At 28.4% G+C, this 26148-nt stretch overlaps 1 protein-coding gene across 1 annotated transcript; it reads left to right on the top strand.

The window, feature by feature from the left end:
* Positions 1 to 653: 653 nt before the first annotated feature.
* Positions 654 to 25719, top strand: LOC112704083 (beta-glucosidase 24-like). Its single transcript, XM_025755643.3, has 13 exons — positions 654 to 985; positions 2713 to 2782; positions 3771 to 3829; positions 4304 to 4379; positions 5152 to 5229; positions 21790 to 21877; positions 22063 to 22318; positions 23220 to 23335; positions 23504 to 23718; positions 24695 to 24726; positions 25019 to 25121; positions 25204 to 25300; positions 25407 to 25719. The coding sequence occupies exons 1-13, from the start codon at positions 800 to 802 to the stop codon at positions 25588 to 25590; spliced, it is 1560 nt and encodes a 519-aa protein (XP_025611428.1). The 5' UTR covers positions 654 to 799; the 3' UTR covers positions 25591 to 25719.
* The last annotated feature ends 429 nt before the right edge of the window (positions 25720 to 26148 follow it).

Here is a 26148-nt window from a genome sequence, read left to right on the forward strand (position 1 = left end):
TAAACTACCAAGGTTGCTCAATATGAGATTCTTAAACTCAGACAACAAACTTATGTGCCGAGTGCGCAATAGCAATGGATTATCACATTCAAATATCACCCAATTGTCACTGTTCCTCATACGACAATTGGGATACACACAGACAACCACATATCTGCTAGTATTGGACATTTTTGCCTATTTTCGGAAGAAAAGCGGAGGAAAAAAAGATATGAAATGTATGTGAAGAATACCAAAGGTTGCACATCCTTTTATAGCTGTTGGAAGTTTGTGTTACTGTATTTTGTTCACACTATAAACATTATAATTTAATACGTATCTCGTTTACAGTGTAAACGAAATAAGTATACACTGTAAACGAGATATATACGTATTACGCACACTAATTTACCTCGTTTATGGTGTAAACGAGATATGTGTATACTTATTTCGTTTATACTGTAAACAAGATAAGTAACTCGATCTTACGTATTTTCGTAATAATTTTTAAAATTATTTATTTTAATAAATAAATTTTTTTAATTTAGTTATAATAAATCTCGTTAATAATGTTAATTATCAAATATATAATTAAAATAAATTAAACTTTAATGAATTTTTTAAAACTTCTTCGAAACTTGCTACACGAAAAGATAGACTTTACTCTAGAAACATGTGATTTGAGAAGTTGCATTAGATTAATTAAAACGAGGGAATCGCCGATACCGATGCTGAAAGAGAAGAAAGGTATAGCTAGTACCTAGCATAGACAAATCCATCATCCATATGAGAAAGAGTTGTTGAGTATCAAAAGGCAGCGATGGCAATTCCGTGGTCAAACATTTCCATCGTGTACTTCCTTGTTATATCTGTACTCAATATTTTGATGCTTCATTATTCTGCGGTTACGGGAGAAACTTTTGAGTATTATTATGACACTGCCTCTCTAAAACGAAGCAGCTTCCCAGAGGACTTCATATTTGGTACATCGTCTTCTTCATATCAGGTTTGACTTATTACCACTACTGCCTTGGATAATAACAAAAATAAAGCTGCATTTCTATCTTAGCTTAATTAGTGGTATAATGTTTGGAATGAAAAATTTAAAATAAATAAAAAAATTATCTACTTTTCTTTCCAATATCTCCAACTTTTGAAAGTATAATAATAATAATAATAATAATAATAATAATAATAATAATAATAATAATAATAATAATAAATACAAAAATTTTCTGTTAGAAAAAAGGTTATATAGTTTTCCCTTTCCAATATCTCTATTTGTTCTCATTCTAAAGACGTCTTGTTCCCAAATTTCTATCTCGCCTCTTGAACCAAGTACTGGTAATTTATGCATACATGTTATGCTCTTTCAACACAAACTATACATGGCACATGCATGGAATCAATGTTCTAAAATTCAAAAATTGAAAAATGGGGAACGGATTTATTAATTAGTGTTTTTTTTCTATAAGTAATAATATAAATCTTTTAAAATTACGTGGACTTTTATTTTGATATTATAGAGATTATGACAGAAAAAATTTATAAAATAAAATTATTTTTACAAAAATATTTTAGTGGACAAAAGTCTCCATTAACTAACAAGACCTAGGTCTTCGTAAATTAAAAATAATAATAATAAATTTTTTAGGTATTATTTTTATGTGAAAGAGTTTAATTTTTTACTACTCAAATAATATGTATATTTTTATATTTTATTAGATATTAAATCTATTGTACATATAAAAATAATTAATTTTTATGTTTGTTATTTAAAAATAATATTTATTTTTTCTGTATATAAAAATATAATTAGATATTAGTATAAAAAAATTATATTGATATATAGTTAAAAAATTAACTTAAAATTAATTTTTTGAAACAATTAAATCTATAGAGAATGAAAGAGAAAAGAGAAAGAAAGATGAAAAAAAAGAGAAAAAGTTTGTTAAATATATTTGTGAGATATTTTAGTTTATCAAAGTAGTAATATAAAATATAAAATATAAAATATAAATTATAAGTTATATGTAGATTGAGAAGGATAGAGAGAAATAGAGAAAGGGGGAGAGATAAATAAGATGATGGAAGAAAGGAATTTATTAATTTAAAAAAATATTTCATCTCAATTTTAATATATAAGAGGTGTCATATGACATATTTTGATTGTTAATTAGTAATATAATACAACTATATTTTAATTTTAATATCAATTACAATTAAAAAATGTCATATTATATATTTTGATTGTCAATTTTGTAATTAGTCATTCATAATGATATATAAGAAAGATAGAGTGAGTGAAGAAATGAGAAAGATGAAAAAAATAGAGAAAAGAGACTAAAGCTCTTTAATTTTAAAATAAAAAATTTGATTTTAATTATAATAAAAAATTATAAATAGTATATTTTAATTATAAAATTAATTATTATATAATAGATACCAAACAAGCAACTTTAGTTCATTTCATATAGTTTAATTGATTGAAATAAAATTATCACTTCAATTTTCATTATTTCTAACATATAGCTTAATTTACTTATCCAATTTTAGAATTTCAAAAGATAATAAAATAAAAAGAAGAGAAAGAATGAAAAAAAGCGGGTTTGGTTTTATGCTTTTCTTTTGTTTTGTTTGGAAGAAAGTTTTAGTGGTCACTTGGGTTCAATTAAATGTCCTGTACATGTATTTTTCTTTCTCTCACCCCTTGTTTCTCTTTTTCATGAAAAGTATGAAGGTGCAGTGAATGAAGGAGGCAAAGGTCCAAGTATATGGGACACTTTCACAAAGAAATATCCAAGTAAGGAATTTATCTCTCCATTGAACTTATTTGAAGATCTTTTTCTTTTGAATTTAGTCGAGCATACTTAATTTCATTATTTTTATTTTATTTATTTATATAGTATATAAAAATACAAAATTATAAAAATAAAAATAATTAAAACATAATATAAACATACTTTTTATAATATTTAAGTGAAAATATTTACATATATAATTATAAAAGATTTGAATAAATTGAACAAAATAGTATTATTTTTTATTAAGTAAAATAGTAATAAATTACATGTAGTTTTTTAACTATAACTTTTGTGGATTTGAAGTTTTATATAAAATAATTTATATTTAAATAATATTTTATTTATTTTAATATCAATATGATATAAGTGCTTAATAATTAATATAGTTTGGTCATGAGGGAGTACTTGGTTCTACGCTTCTAGCGACTGATTCTTAGAGCATAGCATACACTGGTGATAATGGACTCAGAGATCATGGTAGATATATCTGTTTAAAATTTTCGCTTACTTTATGGATCCACATCCAAAGGATCATGATATATATCATTTTTGAATTATTTTATTATTATTCTATCATTTAATTTTAATATATATACACGCGCACGTTATCGACATATTTATTAGTTTATTTATAATTTATAACAATAATTTTTGTTGCACTTTCTATCTATTCAAACTTAAAACTATTAAAAAGAAAAAATTTATACTCATGTTGACAAAATCTATTAATTGTTATATTCTAATAAATTAAAATAAAAAATTAACTTTTTTTCATAATATTAATCGCATACGTATTTATATTAAACTATGGTCTCTGTAAAGAAAAAACTATGATCATAATTATCGAACTCGTTTTAACTTTTTATATTTTAAATATTTTAATACATACTTCTTGAGTTATATAATTATATTAAAATTAATATTTTTTATTATATATACTTATAATATTTGTGCCCTTTATTTTCAACTTTTGTGAATCCTATGCAGATAAAATAAAGGATGAGAGCAGCGGAGAAATAGCGGTTGATTCATACCATCGTTTCAAGGTATATATATATATATATATATATAAACATTTGTATTTGCCTCGTTCTATTCAAGACAGCTCATATATCACAAAAGGAGAAACTTAGGTACAGTCACTTTTCGTAAAATTGATAACTAAGAGCTATTAAATAATTTAATTGATTTGACTAAAGTTTTATTTAATAACTCTTAATTATCAACTTCATATAAAATAGATTATACCTTAATTTTTACGATTATGTAAATATAGGAACATGGTTCACAAGGGTAATTGCAGAAATCATTTTTTCTTTAAGAAAAAGAAAGAAAACTATTTTTTCTCTTGTACTTTTCTTTTTTTAAAAAAAAAAATTTAAAATGATTTTTTTTTCATTTTTCTCCGAATCATAATTCATTAAATCTTTCCATAAAAAATTTCGTACTCTTTTCAACTGCTGGTTAATTTCAAGCAGCTCCCTACTGGATGTGAGAAGTGAAAATATTTCTTTCTTCAGGAGGATGTACAAATAATGAAGGAATTAAGGTTTGATGCTTATAGATTTTCCATCTCATGGTCAAGGATCCTACCAGGTGTGAATTAATGCATATTCCCATGGTCATCTATTCTTTATATATATATATATATATATATATATATATATATATATATATATATATATATATATATGGAATTTAAAATCCATAAAACTACTTAAACAAATATGGCTCAAATCTTAACAGTTATTTTAAAATATACACTGTACTGTGTAATATTTTAAAAATAGAATATATCACATGTTCAATTCTGAGTTTGGGGTGAAGAGCCTAACAATTTCTATGGTTTTTTAGAAATTATGGGGACACATAACTTGAGAGTGATAAAATTAATACCAAGTTGTAGTTTCAGTGAAATTAAAAGTTTAGTCTCAATGATTTATTTGAAGTATTCAGATCAATTTAAGGATTTTGTTAGATTTTAGAGGTGTTTTTTAGGAACATAGAGATTTGTAATTAAGCTCTATGTATATTTTGCTTCCTTAATTTTTTTTTTTCTGTGAGAGCCAAGCTCTTGCTCTTCCCGAATTTTATATTTTTTTTCTTTCTTAAAACAGAAATTCACTTCAAATTGATTTATAGTTTTTTTCTTATGACAAAAGAAAAGAACTTTTGAAACGCGAAATGGAAATTGATTTATAATTGAAATTCTCTTAAAATGAATTTTGACATATATAGAAGATAAACTAAAAGTAAAAGATGGTCATAAGTCATAACTCATATAAGTTTGGTGATAATATCCTTTGGCAAGCGCTGATTACGTAACTTATACTACTATTTATTTTATTTTATAATCACTTAATAACAGGTGGAAACTTATCAATGGGAATAAATAGCGAAGGCATGATATATTACAACAACCTCATCAATGAAATTCTAAGAAAAGGTTTGAGATATATATATATATATATATATATATATATATATATATATATATATATATATATATATATATATATAAAATGTTAGAACGATCAGAATTTATTATTTTTATTTATTATTTAATTATTAATTTAATTTTTTAATTTAATAATTTAATAATATATTTTATTTTATATTTTTAAATATTAATAATTAATTAATAACTAAAAATAATAAATTTTAATAATTTTCTAATATTTTACTGTATCTTATTGGTCTTATTGCGTTCACCGATTTTTCTTTCTTTCGTTTATATATTATTTTGTCTAATCCATCGTATAAATAGAATCTAGTTACACACTCTTACATTATGTTTGTTTGAGAGAAAAATGAAAGGAAAGAAAATGGAGGAAAGAAAATAGAAAAAAAAATAATTATTTTCTATTATTTGGTTAGGAAAAAAAATTAAAAAGAAAAAAATAGATAGAAAAAAATTGGTGGAGCTACTAATTTTTTTTTCTCTTCAACATTGGAAAGAAAATGGAGAAAAAACTAATGTTTCTCTCTCTACTTTTAATACTATCTCTTTATTTTTTTAATATATATTATAATACAACGATAAAATTGTCTTTTTATAACATTTTTTTTCTTCTAATTTTCCTTCCATCCAAACACATCTAGAAAAAATAAAAATTCACTCAATTTCTTTTTTTTCATTTCTTTTCTTTCTATTTCCTTCATCTCTATTTCTTTCCTTTCAACCAAACATAACCTGACACTCTTAATTATCATGCAACTGCAGCTGGCTTTTCCTTTTCCGTAACCCCAAGCGAACTATAATGAAGCTATAACACCACCAGAATTTAATGAAAATAAAAGCAATTAAATGAAGCTATAATGACTTTAACAGAAAACAAATAAAGGAGCATAAGTAAATGAATAATAGAAGAAGATATTAAATTGAAACAATTAATTAATGATAATTAAATAAAAACAATAAATGACAAATGTAAATTACAATGAAAAGATTAAAGATATTAAAAATCAAAAATTAAAAAAATAATTAAATGACTCGAATTAGAGATAAGCAATAGATAACAAGAATTAAAAAAAAGCTAATAAAGGACGTGAATCATAAGAAAGTAGCAAATGAATATGAATTAAAATAGAAAGAGTTGGAGACGTTGAATCTTCATGATCAATAAAATTCGCTCTCTTTTCAATAATGCAAAGTGTGATTTTTGGCAAATTATAAGTAGACTTAATTAATTATCAATTTCTTGATCAATTCTTCATGAAAAGAGATGAAGTACAATTTTTTATTTAAAACCACACAATTTTTAAGATCTAGATTTAGATTGATTCAACGCCACTTATCAAATTCTAAATCCAAAATTAGAAGAATTGTAAGTGAAGAATTTCAAGCTTAATTAATACGATCCCTTTTACAAGTTCTCATAGAATTCAAGTGAGATTCAAACTATTTTTTAATAAATTTAAATCTTTATGATAAAGAACAAAATTTTCTGTTAGAACAACAATGTTTGAATCAAGAAGAAGAGGAAGATATCATCAATTCATTATTATTTAACAGAGCTCCTCCCCTCAATGGAGAGAAGTTTAGTTACTCATAATTAAAAGAAAAGAAATGTGGATATAGAATATGTGCAGAGGAAAAAGAATGAAAAGGTGTGTCTAGAAGTGGCCCTCACAAAGTTTTTTAGATGGACTTTTATAATGCTTCTCAAATTCAAATGAAAATCAAATGCAAATTGTATCAAATTCAATTTTACTAAAATGACTAATTCTAAATGATTCTTGCTTTATTAATGGAATTGTGGCCTTAATTGCTTGTGACTTGTGGGCTTTGGTTGCATGAAAATGAGCTGGATTTGGGTGATAGTTTTGACCATCTAATCCATTAGAGGCTCCAAAGATTGGCAATGTTAAAGGCGAGTGTAGCCATGCACTCTTCATTAATTGGTGTTGTACGACAGTTTAACAATAAAAAATGAAGCTCCAGGAGCCAATTTGTGCGTGGCATTGATGTGCTCATACGCCTCAATAAAATTGGCGTGTTTAACGCTACCTTTTAAAGCAAAATCAAGCTCCTAAGGAAACAATCATCGAAGGCGTTAAGGAGAACTAACAACTTGTCTTTGTGGCGTGCTTAACGCCACCTTTTAGTGTAAAATCAAGCTCCCAGGGGAAGCAACCATCGAAGGCGTTAAAGAGGACTATATCTTCACAAAATTGGTGTGTTTAACGTCACCCTTAGCACCAAGAAGTCTTGAAGGCGTGCTTGTGCGCTTTGCTGCCGGTCCAAAATGAATGTCTACTATAAAGTATTATATATCGTTGAAAAGTTTTAGATGCCAGCTTTTCAATGCTGCTGGAAGCACGTCATTTAGACCACTATAGCTCAAGTTATGCTCCTTCTAAGGTGAAGAGCTCAACTTGGCATTTTGCTAATAAAAAGGATCAAAGACGTTATTTGAAACACACGCTTCATTCTTCTAGCATGTTAAATGCCTTGTATGTTTGAGAGCTGTTTTTATGAAGGTCGTTCATGGCCCAAACTTCATGTTCACCATAAAATATTATATATCGTTGGAAAGCTTTGGATGTCAACTTTCTAACGTCACTAGAAGCGCATCATTTGGATTTCTGTAGCTAAAGTTATGTTCCTTCAAAGGTGAAGAGGTCAATCTAAAAATTTGGCTAAAAGAAGGTCGAAGGCGTGATTGAAAACACATGCTTTTATGTTCTAGCGTGTTTAACACCGCTTCTATATTGGGAGCTGCTTTTATGAGGGTCGTTCACAGCCTAAACTTCACTTCCACCATAGACTATTATATATTGTTGGAAAGCTCTAGATGTCAGATTTCTAACGCCGCTAAAAGCATGTCATTTAGACTCCTATAGCTCAAGTTATTTTTATTAGAGTATGAAGAGGTCAGTGACTCGCTAGTACTCTGCTCAGCTTTCTTCCCGTGGCAAAGATTGGTGATTTGCACCCTCAGATTCAGTGTTCACTATTGACTATTATATATCGTTAGAAAGCTCTAGATGTTATCCTTTTAACGCCATTGGAATCACCTCATTTGGAGCTCTATTGGAATAGGAAGAGGTCAGGATTGCAAATTCTCTTTGAACCTCACTTAAGGCTTGTTTCCTACTTTTGCTTTTTGGGAGGTTTCTTCTTCTTGTATGTTACCTTCCTTACTTTTCCAAAGGCTTTTTTTATTGTCTATCTCCTCCTTTGTTCTTGCCTAACATCTTTCAATAATTTTTTACACTTGTCAAAGTACAAAGCCACTCCAAGAAGCATTGATTAAAGCACCAAAATTCTCAATTAAAACAAAAAAATCACTAACTTTGTTCAAAGAAAGAAACTTCAAGAAACATTGATTAAAAGCATGAAAATCTTAATAAAAACAAGAGATTACTATCTTTATTCAAAGAAATAATAACTAAAAATAACTAAAGATACTCATGCATCGCCACTAAACGCAGAAAAGTTCGGAAACACAGAAATGAAGGAGATACAAAATAGAACTTCAGTAAAGGAAATGCATAAAGAAAGGGCACTAAGATGTGCTGGATATGAAAAAGAAGAGAGGCGGAATACAATGATCGGCCCAAACGGCAGCACCAATAGCAGAGAAAGAAGATGGCACGGACAAAGAAGTCGCAAAAGAGTAAAAATGAGCAGTTACAACAAGAGAACAAGGAAATAAACCTCTAAGATAATTAATGGGTAATAACAAAGAACGAGAGACAAAAAGAAAAAAATGCAAAACCCCCTCTCTCTCTCTCTCTCTCTCTCTCTCTCTCTCTCTCTCTCTCTCTCTCTCTCTCTCTCTCTCTCTCTCTCTCTCTCTCTCTCTCTCTCTCTCTCTCTCTCTCTCTCTCTCTCTCTCTCATTAAGCGTTATAATGACACCTTCGAAACCGCAACGAATGAAGTCCCATCACCAAGAAAAGTAACGGACGGATGACGAAGCAACCGAGCACACCAAACATTGCGAAATCCCAATCTCGCCCGAAGGCAAGGACGATACTTTGTCCTCCCACGCAAGACTCGTGAACCCCAATGCCACGGAGAAATGAGCTTACCTAACGATGAGACTAAGCAAGCATACTCTCCATTTCTGGGGACAACTATTTCAGACCTGATCCTCGGGTCCCCAAATGGCCTTGCCATGACCCAGGTCCTCGGGTCCAAGCTTTGACCACGACCCAAATTGGCTAAGAGATCGCTAATCTCTAACTAACGTTCAAATTCGAATACCTCCTATATCTTAGCCAATAAGATAAGATAAGATAGCAGTACAAACTATATAAAGGGAGACAGAGGCTCCCTCAGGTACGTTACACACTCACAATCGTAATATATATCTCTTAGATCCATTCTGACTCGAGCGTCGGAATGCCTTTGTAGGTGCCACCTCCGCTGCTCCAAAAGTCCGATCATGTCCTCACCGAGACCGGCGAGTCTCTAATCCTTCCTTCAACTTGTACCAATGAAGTCTTGTACGCACTACAAAAATAATCACTTTTAGCGGCCATTTATTTTGCTTTTAGCGGCAATAAAAATAGCCGCTAATACATTTACCGGCAATTTGACATTAGCCGTCTTATGCTTCGTCGCTAAAATATTTTAGTGGCCATTATAACATTTGCCGATAAAGACTATTTTAATGGCAGCAAAAAGTATATAACTTTTAGCGGCTATTTTCTTGGCAATTTATATGGCCATAAAAGTAATTCTAAAATTGCAACATTATTCACTTTTAGATGCCATTACTATTGCTGCTAAAAAAATTCTAAAATTATAATATTATTCACTTTTAGCTGCCATTACTATTGCCACTAAAATCTTAAAGAATTGTTTTTTAATTATACTCACTTTATTAGAACTAACAACCTATTTTTTCTATAATGATGATGATGATGATGATGATTTGCATTTGAATTTTGACAAAAAAAATTTGAAATAAGCTTTCTATTAAAATGCTCCTTTTGACAAACTAGAATATTAAAAGCAGTATTTGTCAATACATAATAGAGCTTTCTTTATCATTTCATTGACTTTGAATACGTTTTGCAGAAAATATAAAAAAGAAGCCAAAATATGTTCAATTCTTCTAGGCCAATGCTGTAGCAAGCCATCAACTATGAGTCCCACAGCAGTTGCAATGATGCCAATTCCTATAATACCATCTACATATATAACAGATTGAAATATAAGTTCAGTTAATGTTCCAATGCTTATTTTAAAATTCATAAAACTATAAACACCATCCAAATATAAATTGAATTTGAAAAACAAGAGTCATACAATGTCAAAAAAAAATAGGCGAAGGGTGCACACTCAAAAGCCATGGTTGAGTTATATTTGGGTGAAGTAAACTAATAGTTAGATCTACCACTCGACTTTTTATCCATTTCCTTATACCAAATGCCACAAAATTCATAAATTCTAATGTCTATTAAACAACAAAATGAATGGATATGCACCAACATCTTAGCCAGTTAACAAAGAAAACAATTGGTTCACTTACAAGTTTTGGAAAAATAAAAAAAGAAAAGGTGTTTGAGATTCAATTTATTACTTTACAAGGTGTTTAACTATTTTTGCTTATATTTTTGTTTAACTATTTCATTCACCGTGTTCACATTTCAAAAACTTCACTGGCTACACTTAGTTTAAGTCTCGCTATTTATCAAATTGCAATTCAAATCCTATACGATTTCACTCATTTTTACAATATCTAAGTCTATAACATCCAGCACCATAAAAACTGGCTACCATTCCTTTCATGTTCATTGTTGCAAGTCACAATTTACAATTTTACATGCTAACATTCACTATCAGCACATTACCTATAACCATATTCCCAATTTCAATAAAGCCACCTAAAAACGAATGACAACTATCCCTATACTATAATTTATACTCTCAATACATGTCACTTCAAATTCAATTCAAACACCACTCCCCTGCATAGGCACGTTCATAATTTATACATATACACGTAGCAAAAGAATTTTATGGATGGAGAAGTTTTGTATAATGATTTATTAACATATATTAACGTAAAGCAAACAAAAAAAGAAAAGTAATCTTAATACGTAGTTGGTATAATATTATGTACGTATTAGTTAATTAGTGCTGGATTCAAATAATAATAGATAAAGATATAATCTTTTAAGAAAATAACTATTAGCATCAAACCTAATTTCAAGTGCTAAATGGTGCTAACTCATGACCACTATTAGCATCAGGAACCTAATAAATGCAGTAATGTCAAATAAAAAAAACAGTTCACAAGAAAAAATTTTAAATTTCAAAAATTACCTACATAAAAGAATTTTCATTAAAATCTTGAGTCATAAATGAACCTATTGAAACAAACTTACACAAAACTTGTTTCATAAAAGATAATTCAGCAAACATTTTTATTTTGATTTTTGTTCATCAACTTCATTTCTTCTTCATATTTCTCCTTTAACACCTTTATTTCTTATTGTAATTTTTGAACAACCTCATTAGCTAGAGCATTTGAAGCAAATTTACCATAAGATAATTTATTACCCCACAATAAAAAAGATGTTGGACTAAGTCTTAAACCACGTACGTAACCATTTCTATCACTTTCCAATACTTAAGAATAAGCATTTCCTTCCCAAGCAACACCATTAATAGATTCTTCATTAGATAGCTCGCCATTGTTTAACTTTCCTTCGATTAGTTCCTATATAGAAAAAACTAAATATTACAATTGAGTGAAGCTAAAAAGGATGATACATGTATGTTCCTATTTTAGAACTAAATGCATGATTTAGTTCTTTTATACTTTTCAATCACAACAAGAAGATACAAATTCATAAATTTTACTACTGCTTTTGCAGACTTTTCATCCAATGGTCTATCATCCTTACACCTTTTATGAATTTTGAAAAAAATCTCTGTTCGTGAATGTTCGATTCCATCCTTGGCCTAACAAAATAACAAAGTCAAAAGAGAAGTGAAAATGTGCAAATGTTCAAAAAAAATTTTAGTGTTCTCATATTATATATACTGTGCTGCGTTGCTAATGGTTCCAGAAAAAAAAAGCAGTGCATTGTTTTATAAAATATCTGAAATAAAAATTACGCATAAATACCAGTCATCCATTAATATTGCAATGCTTTTGGATCCTCCCGTGTGAGACATTTTTTGCTTTACCTTATTAATCTTATTTGTTTGGGTATATTTTTATCATAACACATTATGGATTAATAAAATACACTATTACACACACATGCCATTATTTCTCTATTTTTCTATTTTCTATATCTATACAGTTTCAATAAAATAGTAAATTCTATTTCTCCATACATGTTCATGGAATCTACTTTGGCCTAAGTAATTTGCTACAGTTATGGCAGAATTATAATTGAAAAATAAGAAAATGCTAATAAAACAAATGAAAATAACCCTTACCATGTTAGTTAAAGGTTTCAAAGTATTTTTACTTGATCAGGGAACCAATATGAGATAAGACCAATCCATTGATCTCTTGGGACTCATTTCGGTCTATTCTTCAATAAAACATCTTTGGTTTTGTACTGTTCCAAATATATACCCTTTAAGTCACATTTATAATCTTTCCATTTCTTCTCAATTGATCTTTTTACAAATTTCTCACCAGGTATTGGGATAGAAAATTTCTTCTACAAAATGTTCAAGCAATTTCTTAATTAATCAAATTAAATTAAATTAGAATCCATTAAGAATAATAAATTCTTACCCTCACAATTTTCATCAATTTATTTGTCTCTTCTTTATCATAACATCTCAAGTCATCTATGATTAAAGGCATTATTAAAAGAGTTCTAGCTAGAATACCAAAAAAACTAGCAAGTTTTCTGCCTTCTTTTCTTATAGCTTGGTTGCGATTATTAAATTGCACATCAATTATCTTTCCACGAAGCATGTTCTAAATTTTTTTCAACAATGTAAGTTCTCTAACCCTCTTTACCTCTGGATGACTTAACAAAAAATGCAATTATTAAGTGAAAAGAAATATGAAAATATAATAATATCATATTTAAAGCAATAATAATATCACCTAATTCTTCATCTTACTCAGAATTTATACTATTAGAAATATTGGGAGTTTGAGACAAATTCTCATCATTCAATAGTTGCTCCATAAAAGGCAGCACTTCATCAGCATAATTTTTCTCTTCAATAAATCTAACACGATTCTTTTTATGCACTCTTAAATCTGTACTTGAGACAACACTCTCAAGATTATTATCCTCAATAAGTTTGTGTCTTTTGCTTGCTATTGAAGCAATGATTTCTTGCAATCTCTTTCTCTTCTTTTTTTCTACTGGTGAAGCCCTCTTCTTTCGAATTTCTTGTAACTTTTCCATCAATTTCATGCCTTCTCTTTCCCTTCTTATACCTTTTTATTTGACTCTAAATTATTTCTCAAATTATTTTTTTCAATATATGACTTTTTATAATTCTTCTTTGATGCATCCATATCCTACAAAGTCAATAGAAATTAAAGTATAAAACCTGTACATTCAACAAAACAAAACAAAAAACAGATTAGGAAAAAGAGAAAAAATTATTAAAAAACAGAACTTAAGAATTCTAACCTGAGTTTCCAAAGCTTTTATGTAATAGCAGGACAAGGTTAAAGTGAATCAAGTTATATTATACCAGCTTTATCAGAAAAATCAGATTCCTACTAACATGAATGTCATTTCACGATGGAAAAAAGAAAAAGGTAAAATAACATATAAACTCTCTAGGTCAACATTAATGAATAGAATAAGTAACCAATTTTAAGACATAAAAGATCCTTCAAACTCAAAGGTCAAAATTCAAAACATTAAAGTAAGAGCTATATATCAAAGTAAGGGCTGTATCTGCTTCTCCATGCATGTACCAACACTTCCCCAAATGAGCATGTGCAGAAAAATGCAAGTCACTTGGTACACCTCTCTAAATAAAAAATATAAAATTAATAAATAAAAATAAAAAAATGTAAAAAATGAGAATGCAAAATGTAAGAGTTCTCAAAATATTACCTAACTTACTCAGAATTGTCATCAGTTTGATTTGGTAAATGTTCGTGATCAATTACTATACCATTAACCCCACTTTTAACCCAATCATTATTTTCATCCTCAAAGTGACGAATTTTCTCTAACAAAGTTAAGTCACCATTATCATTTTGCATTAATTGCTCAAACTGCATAATTTTCTTTTCTCCCATATTATATATGTCTCGAGGACTAATTAGCCTAGGGATAAACCATTCATGATCACGAGGATCTTTCACAAATATCACTTGTTGAGCTTGGTTTGCAAATACAAAAGGTTCATCACTCTCTCGATCACCGGTATGTATTTAGCGTAAAAAGTTCACTAGTGTGAAACTCAAGTCATCTTTCTTAACTCCTCTACCTTTGGTTATGTTAACTCAGTCACATTTAAACAAGACAACCTTAAATTCTTCAAAGTAATTTAACTCTATAATATCAGTCAATCTTCCATAATAATTGATATTTCTCGACTTGGGAGCATTATCACTTGCACTTACATAGCTAATCACCTTTGAAACAACCATGACACCAGAATTTTGTGTTGCATTGGACTCTTCATGCTTCTTTGTTCGAAATCGATATCCATTATTCAAATCAAAACCTTTGAATCGTCTTGCAATGTAATTTGGACCTTGTAAAAGTGTTCTTATATCACTTTGGGTACCAAATGTGATATCCAACTTGTTATTCTAATCAGAAAATAATATAGAAGTAATAAACTTTTGAGAAAGTAACATGATATTAACCAAAAAATAATAATTAAATCCGTTACTTACTTCATCCTTAAACCATTCATGAAATGAATTAAAATGCAAGCGATCAAGTTGATGTGGAGAAAGACGACGCTTGCGATGTGTTCTCTTGATCTCGCTAATATTTTCATTGTACATGTGACCCATATATATGTCACTAATAATGTTATATATGGTAAACAATAAAGAGAGTTAGATGATCACTTACTTTCTATAATCTTTAACCACTTTAGAAGCACAATTGAAGAGTACATATCGATGGGTTTGCAACCATGTTTTATCATCTATTAGAAATACTTCTTTGCCAAATGGCTTTCCAATAGAAGGAAAAAGGCATCCTTCTTGATCAGCCTCATACTCAATCTCCATTTTATTTTTTGTTGACCAATAAGATTTTGAATCTCCACCTTTCATATATAGTGAGCAAAATGTCAAATACTTATTTGAAATATATCCCTTTGCTATAGAATCTTCCAGACATGCTTGATTTTGAACATATGACTTTAAAGTGTATAAATACATATAACATAAGTTAATATTATTCTACTATATATAAAAATGGACTGAACCTACAATTTAAATCTAATATATATAATTATCCGCATCTTTCTATTGGATACATCGAGCGATATTGGACAGGACCTGCAATTTTAGCTTCAGTTGCTAAATGAATAACCAAATGTACCATAATTGTGAAAAATGATGAGAGGAAGAGCTTCTTCATGTCACACAATATTAAGACAATCTTCTCCTCAAGTAGTGTTAATTTTTTCACTTCAAAATTTTTACTGCATATCCCTCAAAAGAATGTGCACAATTTGATCAAAACAAAGCTCATCTTTTTATCTACTGTTCCTCGTAAAGCAAGTGAAAGAAGTTCTTGCATTATAACATGAAAATCATGAGATTTTAGCCCTGATATTTTCTGTTTCCAAATGCAACGAGAGACATTAGATGCATAACCATGTGGAAGCTTAACTTTTTTTAATACTTCACAAAACAACTTCTTTTCAGCAAAAGACATTGAGAAATAAGAAAGAGAGAGAAATGTCTTTCCATTAGCTCGTTATTGAGGCCATAAGCTAGATCTTATATTCATCTGTTTCAAGTCCAACCAAGCCTTCAAGTTATTTTTCGACTTTTTACCCAGACCTAAAAATGTATATATCAAGTTATCACACACATTTTTTTCTATGTGCATCACGTCAAGGTTATATATGTTGCATCAAATTTGTTTTCCAATAAGGGAGATTGAAAAAAATACTCCTCTTTATCCATATATTTTTTTATCACCCCACTAACATCTTCACCAAGCTTACCAAGAAAAAAATTTATGCCTCTAGTTTGATTCAAAACTGATGACCCTGATATTGGACCAGGCGCAACTCTTGATTCTTTAGTCCCATTGAAAGACCTTGCATCATTTCAATATTTATTATTATACTTCAAAAAGCGTCAATGACCCATGTTGCAATACTTTTGACTTTTTGTGAGCCTTATAGAATGAGTGTTTATATTGCAAGAAGGGCAAGCAAATTCACCATAAGTGCACCAACCAGATAAATTACCATATGCTGGAAAATCATTTATTGTCCACATGAGCCCTGCTCATATTAAATGTCTTCTTATCAAAGGCATCATAGGTTTTTATCCCAACATCCCATAATTCCTTTAACTTTTCTATCAAAGGTTGCAAGAAAATATCAATATTATTTTCAGGCGTTGTTGATCCAGGAATGAGTAATGACAAAATAAAAAACTCTGGCTTCATGCACAGCCATGGTGGAAGGTTATATGGCATTAAAATTATTGGCCATGTGCTATGTTTACTTTTCATTTTACTATATTGATTAAATCCATTAGCAGCTAATCCTAAACGAACATTGCGAGGATCTTTAGAAAATTCTTCATGAGAATTGTCAAAATTTTTCACGCTTTAGAATCTGCAGGATGTCGCAAAGTCACATCTTTATTGCGTTTGTCATGATGCCATCTCATCAATTTAGAAATTCTTGAAGACATAAACAGTCTCTGCAACCTTGGCTTAAGGAGAAAATACCTTAAAACCTTAGCAGGGATTTTTTTCTTATTATTTTTCCATCTAAAAGCTCCAAAACTGAGCATTCGTTGATGTTCTTATTAGCCAATTCATTCCTGAAAAGCATACAATCGTTGGGACAAGCATGGATCATTTTATACTTCAAGCGCAATCCCTTAACTATCTTTTTAGTATTATAATAAGAAGTAGGTAACTTCTCACCATCGGAAAATACTTCCTTTAATAATCCTAGCAATGCATTAAAAGACTCGTTGCTCCATTTGAATAATTGCTTTAGATGGTAAAGTTGTAATAGAAAAGAAAACTTGCTGAATTTCTTGCATCCAAGATATAATTCTTTATCTTCATCTTTTAGTAACTTGTCAAACATTTCGACTTCTGGATGAGATTCATTTCCTGACGCATGTTTGGCTCCTCCAAGTTTGGCTCCTCATCACCACTTTCTGAAGGGTCATTATCTATGCTCTGGGTAAAGCCATTATAAACATCCTCTATCATTCCTACCATATCATCACTCCTATTCCTTTATACAATTAGTTTTTTCAATAGGAGTAGGTAATTTTAAAAATTTCCCATGACAAAATCAAGTGTCATGTGATGGCATAATACCATTAACCACCAGGTGATCATAAGCTATTGTTCGATCCACTAAATAGTGTAACACACATTTCTTATAGGGACAAGCAATTGATTCTCCATTACTTTGATGAAAGATATGGTCTAAAAACTTTTCTAATCTCTCTAGATACTCTTCACTAATTCTATCACATTGCATCCATCTTCTATTTCTAAAATTGTCCATGATCCTTTTATAGATATTTTATATCCTAATTAAAATGAATAAATTAAAAATATATAAGTATCAAACATCAAAGACTAGGAAATAAGGCAACCAATCTCTAACATAGATAAATAGAAAAATTAGTTAATTATCACTTATTTTAAAATTAGCAAAAATCTGAATTGTGACTACTCAACTTTAGCATAAGATGTAGGTATAATTTTTTGTTTTTCTTTTTAATTAAGCTGAAAACTTTTTCTCATTTCTTTCTTTTTCTTTTACTCTTCAATCTGCAAATAATTAAATTAAGCAAGTTAAGACACAATTAAATAAAAATTTTCTTGGCGTATTTTTGATACTTAAGTAAATAAATAAAGCCATGGACACAGTAAATACTACCTCTCTCATAAGTCACTATTGAATTAATTTGATAGAAATAATAAAATAAGAATTAATTAATATTTGATTAATTAATAAATAAAGTCATCCACATAGTATATATTTTTTTGAGAAAAACTCAAAATAGCCTCTGACAATTACTTCAAAAGATAATGAGGCCCTTGACAAAAAAAATACCAATCTAGTCCCTGTGATTTATTTTTATAGGACTGATTAGTTCCTGTATCAAAAAAAATCAATGTTGTTTTTTTTTACAAGGGCTAATCAATCCCAAAAAAGAAATCTTAGGAACCGAGTTGGATGTTTTTTTTTTAGAGACCTCATTGTCTTTTTGAGATAATTGTCAAGAGGCGAATAGGGTATTCACTCAATGTTTACCTCATGTATGTGTGGTATTTATATCTAATGTCAATTTCCTGAGCTAAGAATTAATTAATATTTCATTATAAAATATTAGAATAAAAAGGTATAAAAGAGACACGGGTGTATGGTTTAGGTGAATAATAAGAATAATAAAAATAGTGATCATTAATAGTATACAACTTGGGATCAACAATATTTGCAAAAATCTGGAAGAAAATTAATTCATACTGTTTTATGTGGCAACCATATGGAATCAAAATTTGGTTAAATGATCACCAAACAGAAATAGAAAATAAACATTATAAAACCAAATTTAAGTTCACAAGTAAAATCGAAATGGAACAAATTCTGCTTTAACACTAGTGAGGTTTTGACAGAATGAAAAATGAAGTTAAATTTATCACTCTATAAAAAATATCATGAGCTTAGCAACTAGCAAAAAATACAATATAATAATAGCTGGCATGTTTTCTATATTTCATAGGAGTATGATATCAGGTCAAAGAAAAACTTAACTTCGTAACTGAAGAATTAATTACAAAAATACTTCATAAACTAATATTGGATTATGGATATTGATAAACCTCAAACTAAAAACATATTTTTTGGTGAGAAAAAAGGATCAAAGACCCCAAACTAGAACAGCCAGATCAAAATAAAATAATTAGCTATTCACTAAACTCAAGAATCTAGCAGCTATCAATAGACCAATCGGTACAATATCGCTATTGGCCACATGCACTAAAGAAAGACATAAATAAAACCTGAAAGTTCATTTCGGTATTTTATCAAACACAAAACTGGTAGCCCATAAATCAATACATACTTAGTAAATTTACTAATTTTTAGATTAATAATTGTACAAAATTTAGGTGAGCCACTATTTCAAAATATAGACAATAAATACAATATAACTACTCGATGATTGAATAAGTTTCAAACCTGAATATGGTTTCGGAGTTGACCCAGCTTGAATTTCTGGTAACCAAACTAAATTAAAATGATATATTACAGATTACATCACTTCTAAAAAAAACAACAATAAAAATTACCTGTTTTTGTAAAGCCTCTCTCAAATGAGATACAAAGCTAGTTCTAGATGATTCTATAGCTGTTAGTTGTTTAATACAGTTCCTAGGTATGGCATTATGTCCCTGAAGTCCATCCACTACTACAGATCACAGATTAAATAAGTAAGAGATATCCAAATAAGATGAAATCAACAAAGATTCTCATTAAACACATTATCTAATAATCTACTTACATTATAGCTAATACACAAGCTACTTGGATGAAAGTATAATATCAAATAAATGCAGGGAATGTATTAAATAAAATAAAATAAAATAAAAAAGATAAAAATAATAATAATAAAATATTTTTTAGTTGTTCAGACTCCAGATCCCTTGTTTCTATGAGGCAGTTACTTGAACAAAACCCATTTGATCTCAAACGATTGTCTAATTTTAGTTACGCACATGAATTGGAAAAATAATAACAAATCTTATGGTTTATATATAGATTAAAACACTCAAATCAAGCTCGTAAGTTAAAAACACACATCAAAGGTAGATTAATTAGATATCATCCAAATTGCAGATTTCTTTATCATCTCACATCTTAAATTGAAAATAAAAATAAATCAAAAGACAGTTCAATTGATCACATATAGCTTCAGTTGCACGAACAAGAATTAGCATTAATAGCATAAAACTAAATTCGAAGCTTAAGAATTGGAACCATAAGATTTGAAATAGTGAAAATAATGAGTAACGCAAATGCGAAGATCTAACTTGTAAGAGAATGAAATGAAGGAGTTGTAAGAGAGAGCACAGTAAATCAAAGCTGCGAAAGAGTCGACTCGACAATACCTGAAGGAGCAGATCGGAGCTACAAGAAGGATCTGAGTCAAAGAACGAGTTCGTGAGTCCTAAATCGAAAATGAGAGAGAAAGATAGAAAGCGATAGGTATGAACCTTTTTCTTCTCTGAACAACATAGAAAGCGATAGAAGGATCTAAGTCAAAGAGCACAGTTGCTTGATCTGAACTGCGACGGCGAGGGTGACAGCGACCGCTACGGCGAGTTTCAGCGGTGAGGTTAGGCTCTCTCTTCTATGAGACCTCTTTCTTTGGTTTCTCTGAATCTCTTATTTCTTTAGTTTAAATACAAAATTATTTTAATAAAATAATACTAACAATAATTTTATGGCCACTAAAAATATTTTATTAAAAAGATAGGCATAATAATAATAATTGTCATTACAATATATTTTTAATAAGAATAATACTGACCATAATTTTATAGCCATTAAAATTTTTCATTAAAAAATATTTTAATGATAATAATACTAATCATAATTCTATGGTCACTAAAAATTTTTTACAAATAATTTTTTTATATTTATTAGTGACAATAAAGACAATTACCATTATAAGATATAGTAATAATGGCAAATATATAATTATCGCAAAAACATAACTTCAATTAAAAAATTAATGGCCATTATGTTATTACCACTAAAAATTTGTCGCTAAAATATATTTTTTTTTTGTAGTGACACGTAACTAACATATTCTCTAACTTTCTAATTTCATTGCCAACTAAGCCTTCAAGTTGCTGCTGGTGCATAAATAATTCTACAAGTTGCAATATTTGCATGCTGTAAAAATATAGAAAAAGAATTACTAAAATTTGGGAATTAGAGATAAAAAAGGATAAAATTCATCGGGTAGAAAGGAAATTTAGAGAGAAGAGAGATGTCTTAAGATATTTCACAATTCATCACATATTTCTCTTTCACTACAATTTTTAATCCTCTATTTTTAATACTTCTAATTATATCAAACCTATATTTATTATTTGGGTCAAGTCTAATTGTACTTACTACAATCCAATCATACTCATTATTACACATGCCTAATTAAGTATTTGACACTGCCGTTTTTTTTTCACTAATCTTGGATTAAATAAAAAATCATCCTACACCTTTAATTTATACATGTCTTTCATTAATGTCTATACTCATCGATCAACTCGTAGTTGTAGCTTCTAAATTTTGATTTTTTAGTTTTACACAAGAATGTTGAAGACAAAATTTGTGGAATGCTTGGCAACAGGTTTGACACCCTTCATAACACTTTTCCAATACGATTATCCCCAAAGTCTCGAGGATGCATATGGTGGCTTTTTGAGTCCTCAAATTGTGTAAGTTAATACTAACAATATAATTATGACAAAAAAAAAATAACAATCATTAGGGTTTTGCCAAGTGAAACATTAAAAAATTTCACTGAGTATCCTCAAGCAAGGCAAAACCCTACTTATTAAAAATTCTTAAATTACAAGAAATGGAAATACATATGATGTTTGGGAACTTGTGATCATGATAGGAAGGATTTCACAGACTATGCAGAGGTATGCTTCAAAGCATTTGGTGATAGGGTGAAGTACTGGATAACCTTTAATGGGCCATCCATTTTCTCTAAATTGGGTTACACAATTGGAAAATATGCTCCTGGAAGATGCTCAAGTTGGCTAAACTTGAACTGCACCGGTGGTGATTCAGCTACTGAGCCCTACATTGTTACCCACCACCAACTTCTTGCCCATGCTTCTGCTGTCAAACTCTTTAGGGAAAAGTACCAGGTCACCTCTTCATTCATTTTGAAAAATGTTTTTTGTATTATTTCCTTCTAGATATTTTTATGATAATAAAATTATTTATCCCAAAAATTTAACTTGTTATATATAGAAGTGTATAAATAAATATATATCTAATTATTTTAATCACATTTTTTTTATATCTTTTGATCATAGCAGTTCTAATACTATATTATAATAAAGATAGTACAAATTTTATAAGATTAAAGAAGATAGATGTTCTTACTCATTAATATTATTCAATCATGGTGACATCGATAGAAAAATACTTTTCTTGGTATAGACTTGGGTTACTAATTAACATGAATATAAATAAAATAATGAGTAACGTGATAAATAAATTTTTGTCAGACATTAATTTAAAAAAAAATTTAATAAAATTTTTTATGATAGTAAATATAGACAAATTAATTTAAAATAAAATTTTCTATCTTATTCATAGGGTTAATTCGAAGGTCATATATCCACATTTGTTATTTTAAAAGATTTTATTGATATTTTAAAAAAAATAATTAATCCGTACAAAATATAAAGTTTCAAAAATTTATGTGTCAATTTACTCTAAAATTTCTTTTTAATATTTTATTAGTAAAATCAAATTCAGGTATCATATATATGTGATGATCCTGACTCATGATATTTGTTTGAGTATCTTCAGAATATTATATTTATTTAGTAAAATTATATTGTACTTTTAGCCTATAAATAAATACTTCTTATTATTATACATTCTATGAAAATAATAACATTTGATATTTATTCTTAACTTATTATCATGAATTCACGAATCAAAATAAAAAAATGATTCTTATGATACTTTTCAATAAATAAGTAGTCTCTAATTTAATTACTTATATATTAACCTAATTTCGGTAATCTCCACCAGGGTACACAAATGGGACAAATTGGGATCATTCATGGCACTGACTGGGTTGTACCGTTGTCCCAATCCAAGGAAGACATTGATGCAACATCTAGAGCACTGAGTTTCTTGTTCGACTGGTAACTATATATATAAACCCAAATTAACACTTGGTAAAAAGAATTAGAAAAGAAAAGAAATTAAAGGTTCTAATATAAAGTTCTTAATTAATTATTCTTAAGTTCAAATATTTGCGTTTTAAGTATAAGTTGTACAAATTTTATTTGCTATTTGTTTACTATACATAGGTTTATGGAACCGTTGCATTCTGGTTCGTATCCAGCTATAATGATTGAGAATGTGGGAGAAAGACTGCCAAAGTTTACCGAAAAAGAATCAGATATGTTGATAAATTCTTTTGATTTTATTGGAATAAATTACTACTCTTCAGTTTATGCAGCTGATATCAAATGCCCAACTCAAAATAAAACCTACCTTACGGACTCATGTGCTGACCTCACCTGTAAGCTATATATTATGCATGCATTAAATATAATTTTCTTAAAGGATGTAGTCTAGTTAGAGTTAGTTATAAAGTTAGTTGGTTAGTTAGTGTTAGATAGAGTGTTAGTTAGAGCTATCCGCAAATAGAAAGGAAGATATATGCAATTAGGGTTTAGTGTTATGTTAACTTCCACTTTAGCGAACAACTATTATATATATCAATATTAGTTATTAGTATAAAATATATATTAAAATATAAAATATAAATTAAAAGTAAATTAAATTATATTTATATTTATATACAAATATATAATAACTGATTTTAATATATAGTTAGTATTTTGTGTATATATATTATATCAGAGTGAATTCTAGTATACTTATATTTACAGTAGTTACAATAGTTATATAAATAATATTGTTAAAATTAAAGTCACATTTTATATATTTTATATATTTTGATAATATTTTTTAGCATATTTTTAAAAAAATGTTGTTAAATAATAAAAAAATCTTACTTTAATTTTATCAACATTTTAAAACATCCTAACTACGATAGATACGGTAACATAAGCATATTAAAATGCATCTTGTATCAGTTTAGAAGTGTCATGATTCATTCTTTTCAATTCAGCCTAAAACACACTACCAAAGTCTTTCTTTCTCTGCCTTTCTCTGTCTTTCTTGTTACTCAAGCTAGCCACCTTCTTCATTTTCCTTTTGTTGATTTTTTATTCGATTATCTATAAAAATCACTATTAGTTAAACCGCTTCACTGGTTTTACTGATTTTTGACATTTTTGCGATAAGTTTTTCAACTTGACCCAATTAGAGTGATCATTCCAGAGTAGCTCATTGAATCAGCTAGTATATAATCCTAGAACCATGCATGTTATTTATTATAATAGCATGCCTTTATAATTTTTTTAATTTTTACAATGATAGTATTGTTATAAAGTAATCCTCGCATTGACATATTTTCAATGATGTATCAGTTGAGCGTAATGGAATACCCATCGGGCCAAGGGTAAGAATTAATTAACGAAGAATATTAGAGTTACATTAGAATTTATTATTTTTAATAATCAGTTAGTTATTAATGCTTAAAAATATGAAATAAAGTATGTCGTTGGATCATTAAACTAAAGAAACTCTACTAAAATAATTGCGTTGATGGCTAGGTAATAGTAAAAAATAATATATTCTAATAGGCTCTAGTATTTCTCTTAATTAATTAAAATATACCATTAAAATTTGAAACTTTTGTTACTACTACTAATTAAATGAAAATCTTCAAATAAATTATTCTATATATGTAGGCTGCTTCAGATTGGATATACCTTTACCCTCAAGGAATTGAAGAATTATTAATGTACATCAAGATCAAATACAACAACCCAATCATATATGTAACAGAGAATGGTACATCAACATGCAAAATATTATTTAGAAATAAATAAAAACCGTATTACTAATGACACTTTTTTTTTAACGTAATTTGTAGGTTATGACAATTTTAGTGACGAAAATCAATCACTCAAAGACCAAACAAGGATAGATTGTTACGTTCAACATCTTTCACATGTTCATAATGCTATAAGGTGAGTAGTAATTTTGTTTTTTTTTTTTTCTCAAATTGCAAATTGTTAATTAAGGTTTACCAACTAAATCTATGGTTTACATTTTGTATAATTTCAAATTTGGTAGGAATGGGGTCGATGTGAGAGGCTACTTTATATGGTCGCTTTTGGATAATTTCGAATGGTGCGATGGTTACACTGTTCAATTTGGGATTGTCTATGTTGATTTTGCTAATGGATTAAAGAGATATCCAAAGGATTCAGCCAAATGGTTTAAGAATTTTCTCCATCAAGAATATAAATCCCAGTGAAAGTGTTGATGGATGGAGACAGCAGCTTATTATTCTCTTCAAAGAAAATTAAAAAAATTTTTACGTAGTATATTTCCTACTTTTTACTTTTTGATGCATATTTTCTATTTGGATTGATATAAAGGGATTTATTATCTTCAGTCTACATGTATTATTACCATCAGATAAAATAATTTTTTCCCTGCTATTATCATCAGAGTTAGAGAATTAGTGTTAGAGATATAAGTCCTATAATCTATTATCTCTTTTTATTAGTTTAAATTTTTTTAAAAAATAATATTTTAATATGATATCAAAATTTTTATATTCTAAATATTTAGAATTTGATTTTTGTTGACTCCATAAAAAATAATTTTGATATAAGATAAATAAAAAGATAAAAAAAACCAATAAAAATTTTTCACAAATCTAAAATGATATCTTGCATAAGCAGTATGTTAAAAATATAATTATTAATATACTTTCAGTTATTAATTTAATTTTTTTTAAATATCTTAAGAATTAGTATAACAGAATATCATACAGAGTTTAAAAAAGTAGAGTTGACAAAAATATTTT

Source organism: Arachis hypogaea, chromosome 7 (assembly GCF_003086295.3).
Source record: "Arachis hypogaea cultivar Tifrunner chromosome 7, arahy.Tifrunner.gnm2.J5K5, whole genome shotgun sequence".
In the NCBI taxonomy this organism is placed as follows: Eukaryota; Viridiplantae; Streptophyta; class Magnoliopsida; order Fabales; family Fabaceae; genus Arachis; species Arachis hypogaea.